The 18,487-nt window shown below is 44.6% G+C and overlaps 3 protein-coding genes across 4 annotated transcripts; 2 read left to right on the top strand and 1 right to left on the bottom strand.

Annotated features, from left to right (window-relative positions):
* Positions 1-2: 2 nt before the first annotated feature.
* LOC102076929 (uncharacterized) lies at positions 3-13,499 on the bottom strand. Of its 2 annotated transcripts, XM_005465889.3 has the most exons (6): positions 13,358-13,499; positions 13,051-13,172; positions 10,952-11,308; positions 5,838-5,960; positions 1,054-1,115; positions 3-648 (listed from the first exon to the last, which is right to left on the bottom strand). In XM_005465889.3, exons 2-6 carry the CDS (start codon positions 13,154-13,156, stop codon positions 502-504), a joined length of 795 nt encoding a protein of 264 aa, XP_005465946.1. In that variant the 5' UTR covers positions 13,157-13,172; positions 13,358-13,499; the 3' UTR covers positions 3-501. The 2 variants fall into 2 exon arrangements, with proteins under 2 accessions (XP_005465946.1, XP_005465947.1); XM_005465890.4 differs by lacking the exon at positions 13,051-13,172 and having other exon boundaries at positions 13,221-13,358.
* LOC102076823 (uncharacterized) lies at positions 1,649-4,304 on the top strand. Its single transcript, XM_005465888.4, has 2 exons — positions 1,649-2,170; positions 3,081-4,304. Exons 1-2 carry the CDS (start codon positions 1,850-1,852, stop codon positions 3,582-3,584), a joined length of 825 nt encoding a protein of 274 aa, XP_005465945.1. The 5' UTR covers positions 1,649-1,849; the 3' UTR covers positions 3,585-4,304.
* On the top strand, positions 13,374-18,485 carry igldcp (Ig-like domain-containing protein). Its single transcript, XM_003460041.5, has 8 exons — positions 13,374-13,511; positions 13,738-13,895; positions 14,544-14,587; positions 14,695-15,054; positions 15,155-15,245; positions 15,759-15,937; positions 16,438-16,491; positions 16,581-18,485. Exons 2-8 carry the CDS (start codon positions 13,870-13,872, stop codon positions 16,661-16,663), a joined length of 837 nt encoding a protein of 278 aa, XP_003460089.1. The 5' UTR covers positions 13,374-13,511; positions 13,738-13,869; the 3' UTR covers positions 16,664-18,485.
* The last annotated feature ends 2 nt before the right edge of the window (positions 18,486-18,487 follow it).

The raw sequence follows: 18,487 nt of genomic DNA, 5'->3' as shown, positions 1-18,487 counted from the left end.
CGTGGTGTCAGAATCAGTTTATTAGTAAAAGACAAGCAAAGTGTGGAATCTGTTCATGGAAGCAGAGGAACTCACACAGACTCAGAGCAGCACAGCAGACAGATGTTTAAACACAGCAAGAAAACAAACTCACAGACATGAAGATTAAAAACTGACCCGAGGAAACTATTCACACATTTATGGGTAAAAATAGATTTTCTTTAGTTCAGTAATTATTTTTTGAAAGTCTCCCTGCTGTGGCAGCATTTACATTTATGGCTGTTACTTTATTATTAACAGGAATGTTTTACAAACATTTTATTTTCATTGCAACTTTCTGGATATTTAACATTTAAAGGTTCTTAAACTCTCTGTTTTTCTGCTCACTGAAAAATAAATCTTCACTGTTTACACAAAAAACAGAAAAAAATAAACTAAAATCTAGATTTTTAAATCTACTAATCAAATATTTTCACAGTTTTATTAATTAAAAAAAATCATTTACGCTCATTTAAAGTGCTTCTATCTGTGGTGATGTGATGCCTTTGAGTTCTTGCACGTGTTCACTGTTGAGTACAGGACCTTCTCTTCAGCCAATCCGGTTCCTCTCCTGGTGGTGGGGCGGGGCTTGTCTGGATGCTTCAGGCTGGAATAATGCAAAGACTCTTCCTGCAGAGATACAAAGAGTAAAAAATCTGATTAAACTGCAGGTTTGCTGCCAAACTAACATGATGCTGTGAGGTCACTGCATTTGGCTTCCCTGCACTTCGTCGTGCTCAGCACAGACCCGTGAATCCTCTTCAGTTCAGCCTGTGCTGAATAAAAAAGCTGCCAAATATTTATGTACATGTTTCAGTGAAATCACCTTTTCCTATTTTACTGGCAAAACATAAAGAAATGAGGGTTGGCTCAAGACTTTTGCACAGTGCTGCATGTGGAGCTTGTTTTTAGACTGCAGTAATAAAACAGAATAAATGTTTGAAACTCACAGACTGAGAGATTCACTCATTTTAATTATTTGCTCGTAAAGTAGGAAATATGATTTTTAAAGACTGTTCGTGACCTTCCACTGACCTCTGTGACCCGGTGATCGGCGTCCCGTCTCCGTGGGTTACAGCAGGAGCAAACAGGTTTACCTGCAGAAGAAACGAGACATGGGACAGGTGAGGAAGACGAAGCTGACTCAGAGCGGGCGATGTGACCGTGAGGACGTCAGAACATCTGATCGGCCCTGATGTACGCCTACATCAGAGCTCAGCACAGGCAGCAGCATAATTAACTCATTATTGAATCAATGAAGGGATTTTATCCTGTTCCACTTGTGTCACACATGACCAGCTCCTGTATTTTGATTGGCTCCGGTTTATCAAATCGAACCATGTGACTCCCTACTGACACCTACAGGTGACCCGCAGAGGTGACAGAGTTACATGCGGGACTTCATCCTCCAGCATGACCCCCACCGTCAGCCTGTACTGTGCCAAAATAAGACTCAACACAAGGGGGCGCTGTAGCTGCCTCCACAGCAAACAATGACTTTTTGTCATGATAACGGAGATAGAGATAACTCTTTATTACTGTGACAATACAACAACTCATGATGATGAGTTTCAGTGTACACCCCCTCCATCCTAAAACGAAAAAGGTGTGTTTGCCTTCTGTGAAACTGTATGTTAAGCCCCGCCCCCGGCGTGTGTAAGTGAAAGCGAAAGTTTGGGGAGCTGTCCGAGGGGCAGACGTCGAGCTTCTCTTCCGTCTCTGCTCGTTTTTCAGCTCGGTTCCGACCTTTGTGTCCTCAGAGGGGGGCAGATATTTGTCCTGTGAAGCCGGAGGACCCCGCCTGCTGTCCCGCCGTCCTCTCAGCAGCAGCATGCCGGACGTCAGGCTGTGCCTGGAGGCCGTCTCTGCGCTCCTGGGCTGCAGAGCCGAAGCGACCACCGGAAGCTCCCAGTTCACCCCGCAGGATCTGGTCAACGTCGTGGCCCTCAAAGAGTTTTACAAGCAGGAGGGCTTTAAAGAGCTGGAGTACCCCAGCTTGGGGACGCTGTCTCTGCACGAGTTAGACGAAGCCGACATGTACAGCTCCCCCCCGGCCCTGGAGGCGCCTCCGGAGAGATCCCAGCTCACTGTGGAAATCAACACGGAGAACTTCTTCCATCCTCAGTACGACTACGACTTCACCAACGTCAAGGTGAGCGGCACGGGCCTCTCGGGTCACGTGACCCAGCGGGTTTCTCACACAGCTGCACGATGATCTTTAACTGCACGGTGACTTTTATTCAGCACAGATCTGGGTTTGCTGTTAAACACGGAGGTGACACAGAGGGAGGGCCACACTCAGCGTGGAAAAACAAACCCATAAAAATAAAATACCTGAGCTTTAAACAAAGGCAGGAAGGTCAAAGGTCGAGTTCAAAGGGCCAGACTCACACGTTCTCTGTGAGTGTCATTTTAAACACGGCGCTGGAATAAACTCCGACAGTCTGATCAACTTTATGATCGATGGTCAAGTTTTAGAGGGAAACAAATGAAAGCAGCTCAAAGTGAAACTCAGCCCTGATTCCTGAGCAGCTCCAGACTTTCTGGAAATGCTGCTGCGCTGAAACTGAAAGTGTGTGTGTGTGTGTGTGTGTGTGTGTGTGGAGTCTCCACAGGCTGGAGCCTGAGCTGTGTCTAACACACCTGTGTAAGTGTGTGATAAAGCGCACCTGCACAAACAGAGCGAGCGAGCAGCCTTCATCAGCAGCTCGGTGTAAACTTCATCATTCAGACTTTAGTTACAGAGTCGTGCTGTTAGAAACAACCTTCAATGCATTAAATTAAAAAGAAAAGACCATCTTGTTGTCATGGTGACAGCATTTGCTGCTGTTTATATTACGTCTAAATATTATTTGTTGTTCCTGTTGTCAGTCAGATGTGAGCTTTAAATGATTTCTGAGTGATTAGTCTGGTCACAGGTTTGATTCTGCTGTGGGTTACATATGTCACAATGATAAAGAGTGCGTCTGCATGTGGACACGCTTTGATTCTCGACATGCTGATCAGATGTTGTCCTTAAACTGACTTCAGCTCTGACCTTTGACCCCTCTGTTCACCTCCAGGATGGAGATAAGAAGTTCACGCGTGGTAACGAGCAGTACGTCCGCCCCTGCGGGTGGAACCGCGTTGCCCTGCGGGTCGTGCAGAAGTACAGCGACGGGGACAAGTGGCTGGGGACGGGGCGGGATGCCTGGCCCGTTTCCTACCAGGGGAAAAACATGGACGGCTCCCTCATCCTGACCCACGGCGGCAAGCCCGACGACCAGCCACAGTTTCTGGACGCCGCCGCCGCCTCTTTGTTAACGGAGGGGACGAAGGGCCGGGGGGTGTACTCCACACCGGACATCAGGATCGCAGAGAAGTACTGCAAGAAGTTCAAGTCCGGAGTGGACGGGAAGACGTACCAGGTGGTCCTCCAGAACCGCATAAACCCGGAAAAAAGGAAGTCGTGCCAGAGGCAAGGCGTCTGGGTGGTGTACATCCCCGAGGACAGCAGCGACGTGAGGGTGAGGGCCCTCGTGCAGGAGTCCATCCGCCCGTACGGGCTGCTGCTGAAGCAGGTGTGATGCAGCTGTAACGACCTGCCGTCACTTCAGCTTCACGATTTTCACATTGTTAACAAAAAACTGAGAACATGCTTCAAGTTCCCACGCGTGGGACTAATAAAGGTATCTTATCTTATCTTATGCTTACTCCGGGCTCGTGGGAGGACGAGCTCCTGAAAGCTCTTTATTGGGAGGGTGTGGGAATAATAAGCCAGAGGTCACAGTATCGTCTCTTTATCCTCACAGTTTAATAAAAATACGACTGTCTGATCAAACCTCTCTGATCCGCGCTGCCTTTGAGTCTCCTCACAGCTCCGAAAATTCCACCAATCACAACGTTAGATCCAAACCACCAATAAATAATCCATCATATCAAACACAGGAGGCGGGAAACATGCAGCACGGTTAGCGGCGTCCTGCCTCACGCTGGGATCCTTTCGCTCGGTGTCAGGGTTGGAGATAGTGAGGCCGGGTCAGAGGGGCAGACACCTGTCAGTCACAGGTGAGCGCACACGCCGGCTTTAAGATTTTACTAATTAAACTTCATGTTGTTATTTCAATAAGACTTGAGACTAATGAGCTCAGAATAAATTGCTTGCTGCGGTCTAAGATACGATAGATCCTTTTGTCACTGTTACCAGTTTACGACACCAACTGTCTGCCATCTATAATCCAGTTTTGAGTTCCCTCCCCAGACGCCTTAACGCCCACTCACATCCTGGGCCATCTGACCTCAGGAAATCACATGATAGGGTGGGGCCAGATTTCACAATGAGCTCACCCGAAACCCTGGCTGATTGTGACCCACACCCGCTTTCACACCTTAGCTCAGGTGATTAGAGGATCATCAGGGGGTCCTTTGTCCCTCTTTGGGGGGATACTCCCACTGGGTTTAAATCTGGGACTCTCCGCAATTTGACCTTAGAACTGAAGAAGCTTCTCGGATGAGAGGTGAAACGTCTTCAAGCAACTTAAAGAAGTCCAGACGCTTTTCTTTCCAAGCTGCTTTGACTGGTCCCAGCATCGATTGCAGGTTTCATTTTTCGGACCTCAGAGCTACATCCAGGTGTGTTTCCAGTGTAGGCTGAGGGTCGTCTGCAGAGACGCTGAAACTGCTGATAATGAGTGGCATTAGTTTGAATTCTCGTCCTGTTTTCCTTCCTGTCTGATCAGCAGCACTGGATCCACTCTTTTATTTGATGTGTCAGAGATGGAGATGATTTTGCTTTAGTGTTGTTCTTATTTCATGTATCTGAAAATGTTGCTGTGAGGTGTGACGCCACAGGTCTGATGTTTTTCATGGCATCATTTTAAATGTAAGAATGGAAATGATAAAGAATCACTTATATTTAGCTTGTTTGGGGTCTCCACGCTGCCATCAGCTGTGAGAACAGATGTTTTCCTTGTATATGTGAATTTGATTTGTTTGAATGGAATTAAACTGAGAGTGCACTCATCTGTGTGTGAAGCCTCGTTTTATGATATTTATAAATCTGAAAACCAGGGGTGTCAAACATAAGGGCTGGGGGCCAGAATCGGCCTGGCAAAGACGCCAGTCCGGAAACGTGAAGAATGATTAACTGAATTTGAATAAGTTTAACAGCTTTTCCTTTAAATAAAGAGACCCGCACTCATGCATGGATCCTTCCAGAACACAAAGGTCCTTCACAGTGTTTGTTTGATTGAGCTGGTAAAACCTGTTCATGCAGGACGCTGTCACCACGATCACACACACCTGACCTACAGACACATTGTTTCAGTTTTTATTTTTAAGCTTCAGTTAAGTTTCATTTTGCAGGATTTGTTATTAGCTTTCCATCTGCATCATAATCTGAACCACAGTGACGGTGTTAGCGTGATATTTAAAAACACTACATTTGTGTCAGTACTGCAAACACCTGTGTAAGCATCGTGTTTGTCAGTTGACTTCACAGACTCGTGTCCCGAGTTTAATTTAACAAACATACAATAAACAATAAACCTGTAATATTAATATACTCACCTTTGAACATAGACAGGAAGTTAGACTCACGTCACATTATGAATGAAGGCGCTTCATTACCACACGCTGTTGATATGTTTGTTCATTACCTGCAGATTCAGTGTGAACGGTTTTATGGGCAGAGTGCTGTAACTCCTGCCCACCACCAGAGGGCAGCGCAGCTCCAAGTAAAAGTACAACAATCCCACCTGAACTTTCACCTCAGATAAACTGAGCTTGACAAACGTGCCACAGCTGAGCTGAGGAAGCATTACAGGATACATGAAACACACCTGACCACAGGTAGCATCCAGCCACGCAGACGAAGCAGAGGGCGAACAGCGCCGGGAGAAGGCAGAGCCCCAGACTCAAACACGGCTGCCTCATCCGGTCTGTGGACGACCGCCCGGCACCTCCTGCAAACACACAGTCACACACACACCATCATTTATTCCCTGATCCTGCTTCTTTTCACATCGTTGTGCCAACTGTATAAACCCACACACCGTCTCACTGTGTGGGTTTGAAAGGTTTCACACTGATTACAGGAAACTCATAACTGGAGGAAAAATGAGCTGTGGCGGTGCCATGGGGGCGGAGACTCGTCTTTAAAGGTCAGCGGGAAATCCTAAAAAGGCCTTGGTGGTATTTCTCAGAACTTTAAAGTCCTCCTGGTGCTGTGATAAAACAAACCACGAGTGACGGTCAGCTGAGCGCCCGGCTATCAAGAGAAAATACATTAAAATATATCAAACTAAAAACCATTAAATACATAAAAACTATCAGATCAATACAACAAAAATAGAATATAATATGTAGTTTTATTTCACAGTATATCCTGATGTGACATCTCATTGCAGTTTCTTTCACACCTTTGTTCCAATGACACAAACTCTTATAATATTTATGGAGATATTAAAGGTGTCAGCACGCACACGGAAACCTTCACGTGTTCATGTTCAGCTGCTCGGCTGCAGACACGTGGACTCATGGTGTGAAGATTCAGGGGGGGTGACTCAAACCCTCGATGCTGTCCTGCCTCTTCACCCCACTCGTTTTTCCACACGTGTGTGACGTGTAGCATGTTTGTCACAAAATGTCAGTTCATGAGACGCAGAGAGCCCTGACCCCGGGGGCCCTGAGGGGAACGCTGCCTCCGTTCTGCTGTGGGGGGCAGCTTGCTGTCCCATCAGCTGATAGACAACACAAAAATCCTAAAACAGAAATCCTACTGCTCCTCTGCATCAAACATCAAGTTTTCTTCTGATCCACGCGCCAAAAAACTCCTTCAGTTTGTTCAGTTCAAGTAAAATCGGTGCGTTCGTGGTCGGAAACAAGTCTGTGTTTTTGAACATGTCAACATTTCGACTTTTAGCCACAGGAACGGTCCCCTATGGGCAGAAATCTGTGCCATCAGAAACTGAATTTGAATAAGTTAAATTTGAATTTGAATTACTCGGATTGAATCTGAATTGTAACTTGAATGAAAGCTTTTGAAAACTGAATTTGAATTAGTCTAATTTGAAATTGAATTTATGGTTTGAAAATGAATTGATTTGCTTTGAAACTGCATTTTATCCTTTAAAAATTCAGCTCTCGAATAATTTCAGATTCACTTCTCACCATTCAGTTTCAGTTCTACAATTCAATTTCAGTTCCAAAATTCAGTTTTTTGGGATTTACATCCGGTTCCGGTTCAAGCGCAGATTAATAGAACTACAGACTGATAGCGTTACTGACGGAATCTACAGCGTCTTGAGCTGAATTAAGACTTCAGAAGTCATTCGTCATGTCGAATGACCAGCGGATAAACTCTCAGGTTGGTAATAAATGTATTACATGTATAAGAACAAGCGTCATGTTAACAAATGATAGCTGTACAGTAACTTTTATGCTTATTGTAGCTGTTAGCTAAAAACGCTAATTTAGCCTAGTTTGCCCTGGATTCAGCTTTGACAAACAAATATGATCGACTGTTTCTAGTAGAATTCCAAAGTTGTCATCTTGTACCCTGTCAGAGCCCTGTATGCTTGCAGAGACCCCTACAGTAAGGAAACATGCAAAACGCTGTCCAAACCTTTGTATTTGAGCTTTATTTATGTCTTACACAGCATCCCAACTCTTTAGCTAACTTAATAACTTTAGCTAAAGTGAATAGTTCGTCTAATTCATTAGTGCAGCATTACTGGATCACCTCTGTTTGAAGTGATATAATATGATATACAACTATCACTGAAACAGCAAACTTTGTAAATAAACAACACTTCTCATTCTCTAAACGTTTGGCCACAGCTGTAGATTACACTATCAGTACTTGTTCACTCTTGACAATAATTACATTTCTAAATTCTCTTTGTGCATTTACAGGTAAACAATATCTAATATTTTATCTAAATGACTGCTTTGTCTTTGAAAAGGTGAAGAGCCTGAGGCCGGTGACACTCCAGTTCTACTCTAAGTACATCCTTACGGTGGCTCACAGGACAAGGCGACATTCCTGTCCTGCCAGGAGAGAAGAGAAACTTCAGAGTCTTCATGAAGTTCAACCACACCTGTCATATGGAATATGGCAGGGGTCTCAAACTCCAGTCCTCGAGGGCCGGTGTCATGCAACTTTTCCATGCCCTCGAGGAATGGAGTTTGAGACCCCTGCCGTATGGTGTTCATGCAGTTTTCTACCCCACAGTTACAGCATGTCTGACTGCCTGTTCAGCATATTCAAAAATATATGATGAGTTTAAGCATGTGATGACTAAGGCCTTCCATTATGGTGTTTGTCATCACATGTCACAGACATCTGGATGATCATTTGGAATAAACAAAAAAACGAATAACTTGTTACTTCATCTTTTATCTTTATTATTATTATTGTTCTTATTTTACATTTTTCATTGTAAGGCATTGGGTTTATTTGTAGTAGTCCTTTCCAGCTTCTCTCCCTCTTCCATGTTACTGTGTCAGCTTGTCAGCATCTATTTGGGTTTGGGAGTGGAACAGGAAGTAAGGAACAGAAAGTGCCATTTAAACCAGGAGAGGTTCTTATATTTCAGAAGAAGGGATTAATTCAAAAGAAATGACCTCAATGCCATATTTTATTTAGGAACCCTAGAGAGCACTTTGCAAAATAACACATTCTTATAATTTCACCCTCAGATGAGCCAAGCTACGACTGTCAGGGAAGGTGATGTAGGTACAGAGCATGTGAGAGTGGTTAAGTTAATGTCTCTTGTCTAGATGAAGGCACAGGAGGGATCAATGGCACGGCGTAGAGATTCAGTATCTTCAGTCTTCAGTGGACACTCCATTTCTGGCACAAAACACCTGTAAAAGATGGTCGATTTAGGAGGTGACCCGACAACTTCAGCCTGTCAAACATAGCAATGGAGCAGTATGTTTAAAAAAAAAAAAATCTAATTAAGCATGCACTCAGTACCCTAAGAATTATTATGGTAGTTAAACACAGTGATAGTTGTTTATCATATTATATCACTTCAAACAGAGGTGATCCAGTAATGCTGCACTAATGAATAAGACTAACTATTCACTTTAGCTAAAGTTATTAAGTTAGCTAAAGAGTTGGGATGCTGTGTAAGACATAAATAAAGCTCAAATACAAAGGTTTGGACAGCGTTTTGCATGTTTCCTTACTGTAGGGGTCTCTGCAAGCATACAGGGCTCTGACAGGGTACAAGATGACAACTTTGGAATTCTACTAGAAACAGTCGATCATATTTGTTTGTCAAAGCTGAATCCAGGGCAAACTAGGCTAAATTAGCGTTTTTAGCTAATAGCTACAATAAGCATAAAGGTTACTGTACGGCTATCAATTGTTAACATGACGCTTGTTCTTATACATGTAATACATTTATTACCAACCTGAGAGTTTATCCGCTGGTCATTCGACATGACGAATGACTTCTGAAGTCTTAATTCAGCTCAAGACGCTGTAGATTCCGTCAGTAACGCTATCAGTCTGTAGTTCTATTAATCTGCGCTTGAACCGGAACCGGATGTAAGTCCCAAAAAACTGAATTTTGGAACTGAAACTGAATGGTGAGAAGTGAATGTGAAATTATTCGAGAGCTGAATTTTTAAAGGATAAAATGCAGTTTCAAAGCAAATCAATTCATTTTCAAACCATAAATTCAATTTCAAATTAAACTAATTCAAATTCAGTTTTCAAAAGCTTTCATTCAAGTTACAATTCAGATTCAATCCGAGTAATTCAAATTCAAATTTAACTTATTCAAATTCAGTTTCTGATGGCACAAATTTCTGCCCATAGGGTCCCCCACCTTCTTCAGATCAAACAAAATTGAAGTCAAACGTTTGTGTTTGTGAACGAGCTTTTATTCATGGATTTATTGTAAACTTGAGACTCGACAGTTTCATGTCTTTAGCTGCTCTGAGAGGAAACGTGCCAACATTGTTCTGATGGTTTGTTTTTCTCTGAATGCATACTGTAGTTTATTGGAACTATTAAAAATATTTTAAGTTAACCCCGTTTTTTACTTTTACAGAGTGTGATCATGATAAAAAGTATCCAGCACTGGTTTATGTTTCACAGCATTTTCACAGTAAAGAAACGGCCTGAGTGACTTTGGATGAACCTAGAAACTTCTGTTACTGTCTTTAAAACAAAATCAGCACAAATGTAGCGCACATGTTTCACATCAATTTTGTTTGGTCTGTAGAAGGTGGGGGCCAACTTCACTCAGGTCTGCAGCAGAGATCCACAGACCCGGAGGATCGATGCCAAGAACTGAAGCTCGCTGTAGCCTAACAAGTGAATGAGACACAGAGACGCCGACTGAAGGAAAAACTCAGTGAAGACAAAAAAAGTTTGTGATCTAATCCCCAGCTGTGAACGCAGCCGGACAGCTGCACGTGCTGCAAACAGAAACACGACATCCAGCTGAAGCTCTATGAGAGATCAGGAGGTCACGCTTACTGACTGGCGCCACCTACAGGTCCACGCTTGGTATCTGCTCCTCTGAGCCAGAAGTCATACAGAACATCTGATTCCTGAGAAGTGTTCATAAATCATTTTAAAGAAAGAATCCACGGTCACTGCCTCACTTTTACAAATATCGCTCCCAGCGCTCACTTTCATGTTCCACTGATCTGTTTCCATAGTCATCCTCAACTCAACATGTAAACATTTATGATCAAATACTCTCAAAACTGTTTTAGAAAATCCAGAAAATGATTTTAAATCTTTCAGCCTCCTGACCAAGCCTGACAGCCTGGACCAGCCGGCAGAACAACACAAACATTTTAAAAAGGAAATCTTAGATCTTCATCGTGTATCATGAAATGTTCTTGCTGTTTAAAAATCTTCATCTTCAACAAAGTTTCTGAGCACAGCTCAGCTCGAGCCGACAGTAGAAACATCTGCCCGTCTTACCGTCCACAGTCAGCTGAATTCCTCTGTTAACGTGCATCTTAGCTGCAAACCTCCCGATGCAGAAGTACAGCCCAGCATCCTCCTCCTCCACCTCCTGGATCTCCAGGCTGACCAGGCCGGTCTGCAGCGTCCCGTTACAGTTCATCCGATGGTTGTTTGTGTGATTGTCAGTGGTGTCAACAAACTTCCCCTTTTTAACAGTTAACAGAGGCAGCAGCTGCTCTGAGCGCAGCAGGTACCAGGTGATCTCATCGCTGGGCGTCACGTTGCAGGGCAGAAAGACGTTGTGGCCCACCAGCACCACCAGGGTGGAGCTGTGAACAGGTGAGGCTGAAGACAGGTGACATCCCGCAGCACCTGAGGAGGGAACACAGGTTAGGACAGTGTGCACCTGAAGGCTCCTTCATATCACAGAAAACACAACACAACAGGAACAGGTCACAGGTGTGTGCTCCACAGCTCGATGGAGCTCACAGTTCCTGCTTCATGGTTTTTACAGAGAAATCATTTTCCCATTAATGGTGTTAATTTTACTGCACATGCTCACAATGAGTCAGGCTGAGGGTGGTGATCAACATGGAAACTGCTGTGACTCCCCTGGTGCATACCTACAGCTTTGGACATCTTGTTTTATTACAAAAACGTTTTTTGTCAGACTAAAATTGATCTGAAATTATATTATCACACAGAAAATAACTGTCCAGCCTCTAAAAATGTACCCGTTACTCCAGATAAACATGTTTTGTTATAAAAATAATAATATACATAATATAAAATAATAAATAATAAAAAACTAAATTTTTCATAATTCACAAAGTCTCAGCAGCAGCTTTAAGCCACAAAATGATGCTGAATGATGCTGTTAATGTCCAATAAAACATTAATAACTTTAAATACTAAAATCCATCAAAGTCTGAAATGCTGCCCGACAAAAACTAAAGTGGAAATATAAACAAACATTTATAGAAATAATTTATGACAAAAAATAAAAACAAGAAGACTGTACAGACACAAGTATTAGTATGTCTTTATTAATATCCATCCATCCATTCGCTTCCGCTCATCCTTTTCAGGGTCGCGGGGGCCCTGGAGCCTATCTCAGCTGTCATAGGGCGAGAGGCGGGGTACACCCTGGACAGGTCGCCAGTCTGTCGCAGGGCTAACACACAGGGACAGACAACCATTCACTCACACATTCACACCTAGTGACAATTTGGATTATCCAATTAACCTATCCCCTCAAACTGCATGTCTTTGGACGGTGGGAGAAAGCCGGAGTACCCGGAGGGAACCCACGCAAACACGGGGAGAACATGCAAACTCCACACAGAAAGACCCCGGACTGATGGTGGAATTGAACTCAGGACCTTCTTGCTGTGCGGCAACAGTGCTAACCACCGTGCCACCGTGCTGTCTTTATTAATATTACTATAATAATAATAATGATGTATATTTTCAGTACCTTGTTATCATTAATATGAGCATACTTTCCCTTAAAACCTCGAGGATGGCTTTCTATTTGTTTATCTGTTTATCAATCTATGTATACATATATATATATATATATGTGTGTGTGTGTATACATCAAAAAACAAATATACAATATCTAACTATAGTTTAAGAGTTTTCCAATGCTAAAGTCTGAAAAAACAAAAAAAAATCCAAAACACCATCAGGTTATCCAACACTGTGCAACAAGAGGAATCAAGCGAAACGAGATTATTAATCCATAGAAATGAAAACAGATCCTCTTCCAACATACCCGAGTCTTATCATTGTTGTTGTTGTTGTTGTTGTTGTTGTTGTTGTTGGACAAAGCCTTCAAAAGAACAAGAGCAAATCTGAAACTTGTGAAACTTGGAATTTCTCGGTAAAGAGAAGTGAAAGAAAAACGCGTCCAGCTACAGGAAAGGGTGAGCCCCAGGAAACCCAGGAGGCCTCAGGTCTGCACCGGGGTCAGGGACCGAAGTGAGCCTGCAACACACCCCTCAGTGTGGGGGCGTGTCCCGATTCACACCTGTCCGCTCCTTTCACTGGTCATTTAACGCAAACACGCGATCATCATGAGACAAACTAACGAGCAGAAACACAACAAACACCTGCAGGAGACTCGGATCCCTCAGGCCCTGGAAGGTCTGCATTCTGACCCGGAGAGTCACTGACACACCCAGGAATTCCATAACGAGCCTGGAATTCCGCAGCCATTCTGAGAGAGAGAGTCCTGCACAGAAATCAAAATAAAAACAAACATAAATAAAATAAAACTCACACAGAACGGTCAGGATCCACGTGACACCCGCCATCATTTAAATACAGATCAGTTTTCTCCAGGTGTGCTGCACGAGCTGTCTGCAGCGCGAGGACACACAGACTCAGACACACAGACAGACTGACACTGACACTCACGGCGGAAAGTGTTTTTAATGTGGGACGGGAAGTGAGCGGGACTTGACTGAGACCACCAACATTTCTGCTGGAGCGCCAAACGGAAGGCACGCGCTGTTCCCGCAAACTCACACCGAGGCGTCAGCAGCTTCACGCGCTCCGCTCAGCTGGGCCGGTAGGTTTCGTTTCTGCAGAGCTCCGTGCCACAGCTGCACAGTGAGCCTTACGTTTGCTTCAAAATAAAAGCACAGTGATAATATGAATAAGATAATCTTCTTTTCTCCGCATTTTTTACAACGTTTTTCATAAAATGTGAACTAGCAGCAACAATGCTATAATAATGATGATGATGAAGAACAGCACTCGGCACTGAATTTGATTCCGTGCTTTTATTTTGACAGGTTCTCACAGGAAATCGAAACGCACGCGCTGGGTTGATAAGCCGTCAGAGGAGCCGAGAGTAAACAGAGTGGAGAAACCGCACGCGGGGGACGGAGAAGGCGACTGAACAGAGTTTCCAAGAAGCGGACATCATGAAAACGGTCACCGAGCGGCTCCGGTACGACACACTGCACTTCCGGTCTGAGCAACAGCTGCTCCTGTTTATTTTATTATTTATTTTATTTAATTTTTATTCAGCAAACATGCAGGGTAATATCTCAACATGTTGTTATTCAGATATGAAAGGATGAGTGAATTCAGACTGCGTTTAACGGGCATTCTGCAGGAGAGATAACCATAAAAATATTATTATTATCATTATTATTATTATTATCATTAATGATGATGATGATGATGCTGTGTGAATGCCTGTGCGGACCTGCAGGGCGGGACCTGCAGGGAGATCGCGGCGCATGGCAGTTTCGTTACTGAGGAAACGAGTCCATGGGTAGAAATGAAACTTTGCCTGGTCACGTGATCCGTGATCATGTGGAAGTTGAGTTTCGTTTCTGAGCGCCGGTCAGAGTTAAGTTTCAGGTGTCACTGCAGCTCACACACAGGACAGATGCAAACAGCTGGCTGGACAGATTCCACATTACAGGCGTTATAAGACAGGACATGTATGGCATGTAGACTTCTCATGTCTAATGTGTCTCTAATGTGTCTCTAATGTGTTTCTAATGACCATTTAATGTGAATAAAGAGAGCCTCGTGAATAAGCTCATCATCTAACCCCGTTATGACGCATTTTCTTGTGTTTCTTTAGGTTTTTCATACTCATACAGTGTCTCCAGACTGGAGCTTTAGTTGGTGAGTATCAGCGTCACTCTCTGAGGTCAGAACTGGTCAATCCTACAGACTGTATAAAAAAGATGCACGTCCGTGTTCACGAGGATGTTCTGTGTTTCTTTCTGCAGACTCCTCTTCTCTTTCCTCCGCCATGCTGTCCATCTCCTACATGGCGGGGGACCAGGCGATTCTTCCCTGCAGCTGGAAGTCCCACCTGGGCGAGGCGGCTCTGCCCGTCTGCCACGTCCAGTGGGTGACCCCGTCCGACACGGTGTTTGAACAGCGCGGGAACGACAAGTGGCAGGCGCCGGAGTTCGAGGGCCGGGTGAGGGTGCCCGAGGAGAAGCTGGGGTCGGGGAATTGTTCCCTGATCATCAGCGACGTTCAGCTCGGAGACACGGGGCGCTACGACAGCTTCATGGTGGTGGACGGAAAGAGGTCCAAAAGAACTCGGGTGTTCATTCAGGGCGTCAGGCTGCTTGTGAGCGGTTAGTGTTTGACATCGTCTCCTTGGAGTCTCGACAGTCTCCTTCTGATGTCGTTCCTGGAGTATTTCATCTGTTTTTATTTCTGGCTCTTTTGTTTCAGATCATAAATCCTATCAGGTCCATCAGCCGGGCGAGGACATGGTGCTGCAGCTCTACACCCGTCACTCAGTCAGAGTGGTCTTCCAGGCCAGGTGAGCTGCTCACCTGCTGACAGGTGGAGACGCTGCTGGTGGATTTGTTGGTTTTGTTTTGTCTTTTTTATCATCTCCCACCCTCACGCGTCCTCCCCTCAGCTCTTCATTGCCCCCGCTGACGAAAAAGCTCGCCTACTGCTTAATAAAATGACAGTTTGTGTCTCGAATCAAAGGCTGCTGGCTGCTCTGACTCATCCTATAATTTGTGCTGACACAGACAGGATGTGGCGTTTGGGCAAAATGATTCGTGCAAAGCAGAAACTTTCACGGCAGACAGATTTCATTTTGGGATAAACCCACAGATGTGCTGCTGCACGGAGCATGTACTGCGCCAGGATGCAAGGGGAGGGCGGGGGTGGGGGAGCTTTCTTGTCAGATTGCTCCGGCTCATCTTCGTACAGGGAGGCAGACGTTTGTGGCTCGGTGGGCAGGCTGATCTCGTTGTTATTGCTTGTGAACTCTGAGGACCACGCGGCGTTTTTGTTCTGACAGCATTTATATTCTCCACAGAAACGACTCGGAGTGGTCGGACCTGTGGATGAGGGGCGATAACAACAGTCAGCGCCTGGAGAAACACCTGCTGCTCGAGCAGCTGACGGTGAAGAGGTTAGAACCATCAGATGAAGGAATCTACAAAGTCCTGGACCAACATGGCCTCGCCGTCAGCACCGTGCAGCTCTCTGTGGATGGTGAGCCTACCGAATGATCTTAAATAGGATTACCTAGATTACTTTAAATGAGTTAGTACTGCAGGTTGTACTCCTGAGAGTTGCTGAGTGCATGCCGTGTGGACAAAAACACTCTGACAGGAGCTGCTCGGCCTTGGAAACTCAAACCGTGAAGTTCTTGTTTGTGAACGCCACAGGGCTGAAACGCTTCCAGAGTGTTTTGTCCACATGGTGAATCTGAGCACCAGCGTCGTCTATGATTAACAGCGCTCTACACTGAAGCGTGGGAACGCTCCAGTTCGCTGCAAACAGAGAATTAAATTACAAACTTAAAACAGGAAATGGTTTATTTTTTTGGACCGCGTCTGCGTTTCTGCTGAAGAACCAGAAATAGAGAAAGTTGAGCCCCGAACGTCCAACAGAGTCGCACTGACGACACAGAATAACTGAAGCAGTTTAACCTGTGCTTTTAATGGAACTATCATGTGCATCATCATCACATGTTCCTGTCTGTCCCACAGCACGAGCCCGTGCTGACCGGAGAGTCCAGGAGACGCTGGAATACGTGCCCACAGGTGAGGAAAGCACCTGCATGGTGCCCATGAAACAGGGTCTGCATCTTTAAGGACATTAAATAAAAAGCCTCTGTGTTCTCACTTTCCAGATGTTGCTGCCAAAAGCAGCTGTTCAGCTCTTCTCACCCTGGCGGTTCTCGTCCTGAGTTTCCAGACTCTTCAGCTTCTCTGAGTTTCGTCTGTACGAGCTGCACACGTGACTCCTGCACATTACAGCCAGCAGATGGTGACAGTTCACCAGTTTGAGAGCTGTGAATCTAAACTGAGCCGTGTGTGTGTGTGTGTGTGTGTGTGTGTGTGCGCGTGCGCGCGCAGTGCCCGGTCTTCAGAATGAGTGTGACAAGAAAAGACAACTGTTTATTTTTTCTTGTGACCCTCAATCGTCGGCCGGTTTCTTAGAAACGCAGCCGCGGCTCAGACTGCGACGCAGGAGGTTTGTTCTTACACATGAAGTGTACACTGACACTACGATGGATGGAAACCTGCAGCCTGCCTCTGTTTGTTCACCTCTAAATGAGCCGCGCTCCGATCCTGATAAGGCATCATTTATAAAAGGCACTTTTTAGGTTGCCAGATATGAGAAAATCCTCCCTCATCATGACTCTTTGCCTTTTTAGCTCTTTATTTCATTATGGAGACCCCTGCAGTGCAGTTATCGCCTCTGTTCTAGAGAAGCACCGAACCTCGTCACCACGGAAACCACTGCCGATCCAACGGAGACACAGATGGAACAGTTTCAGTCACTTTCCAAGCAAAACGAGTGAAAGATACAAAACAACATATCAATGAATCAGAAAGTCTGACCTGTTTCACCAAAACGTCTCAGCACAAAACAGTCAAACAGCTCAGTGTGAACGTCTGCATCTACAGATCCCATTAATAATGATAGTACCACCACACAGGGGAGTCTGATCCAGACTGTAAAAGTCATCAGAGATCTACGACACTCAGAAGACGAGTAGGAAATGACCTGAAACGGTTATGTTTGGGTTTCCTTCACTGACCGTGGGAAATCAGCACTTTCCTGCCCAGGGGTCAGAGTTTATTGGGGGATTTTGGGGGGGGGGGGTCACCGTGATAAAGAGCTAAATGAATGAGGCAAAGTGTGATGACAGAGGGCGGAGCACGTCAGCAGCTCATTAACCTTTTGGAAATGGTGCCTGATGAGGAAGTGACTGCTCTGGGTGAGGATTTCAACAGTTAAGAATGTAAAGATATATATATCTGTAACATATGTAATATATTTTGTTAAATGTATTAAATGGACAAAAAACACTGTCAGATTCATGGATTCACGTGTGAAGAGTGTGTAAGCACAAAGGGCGGAGCCACTGCAGATCAAACAGTCGGATAAATCCAGAGAAGATGAAAAAAAAAATTTCAATGAAAGTATTATGTTTAGAATAAAACTCGTGTTTCTGGAAACATTACATTTGCAACAAAACTATCTTTTTTTAATTGCTCGTTGCCCCGTGTCCAACACGACCATGGCGCCAAAGACGCCGCCCGCTGTGGATGAACAGATCAGCTGGTGTTTCGGGCTCAGGGGCGTCTGTGGTGTGATGAGCTTCATCCAGCCTCATTGTTATCCACTAAGAAACACTTCTAATGATTTTTCATAATTCAAAGTTATTTTAATCTTCTTTTGCCTTTTCTCGTCACTTTCAGGACATCTCTGCACTTAGAAAGGCCTCGATGAGCTTCACAGGAACCCTTTATCGATGTGGTTGATCAGATTTGTTGTCCTGCTGTAGCTTTGGGTCGTAGCTTTAAACAGTCTTTGATTCTGTATCCAATCAGACGCAGTCAAACAATGTCCGAGAGCTTCAGCTATCAGTCTAGTCACACCGCGGTGCGTTTGAGGACGCTGTGATATTTGCTGTGTTGTGGTGTTGGTGACATTCAGACTGCTTTCCATAGTGAACTATAATCATTTAAATTATTACGATGATCTTTGTGAGATGAATAACAACAATAAATAAAGCACGCAGACAGA

Source organism: Oreochromis niloticus, linkage group LG22 (assembly GCF_001858045.2).
Source record: "Oreochromis niloticus isolate F11D_XX linkage group LG22, O_niloticus_UMD_NMBU, whole genome shotgun sequence".
Lineage (NCBI taxonomy): Eukaryota > Metazoa > Chordata > Actinopteri > Cichliformes > Cichlidae > Oreochromis > Oreochromis niloticus.
Note: the sequence above shows the minus strand (reverse complement) of the source record. Positions and strands in the feature narration are given on the sequence as shown.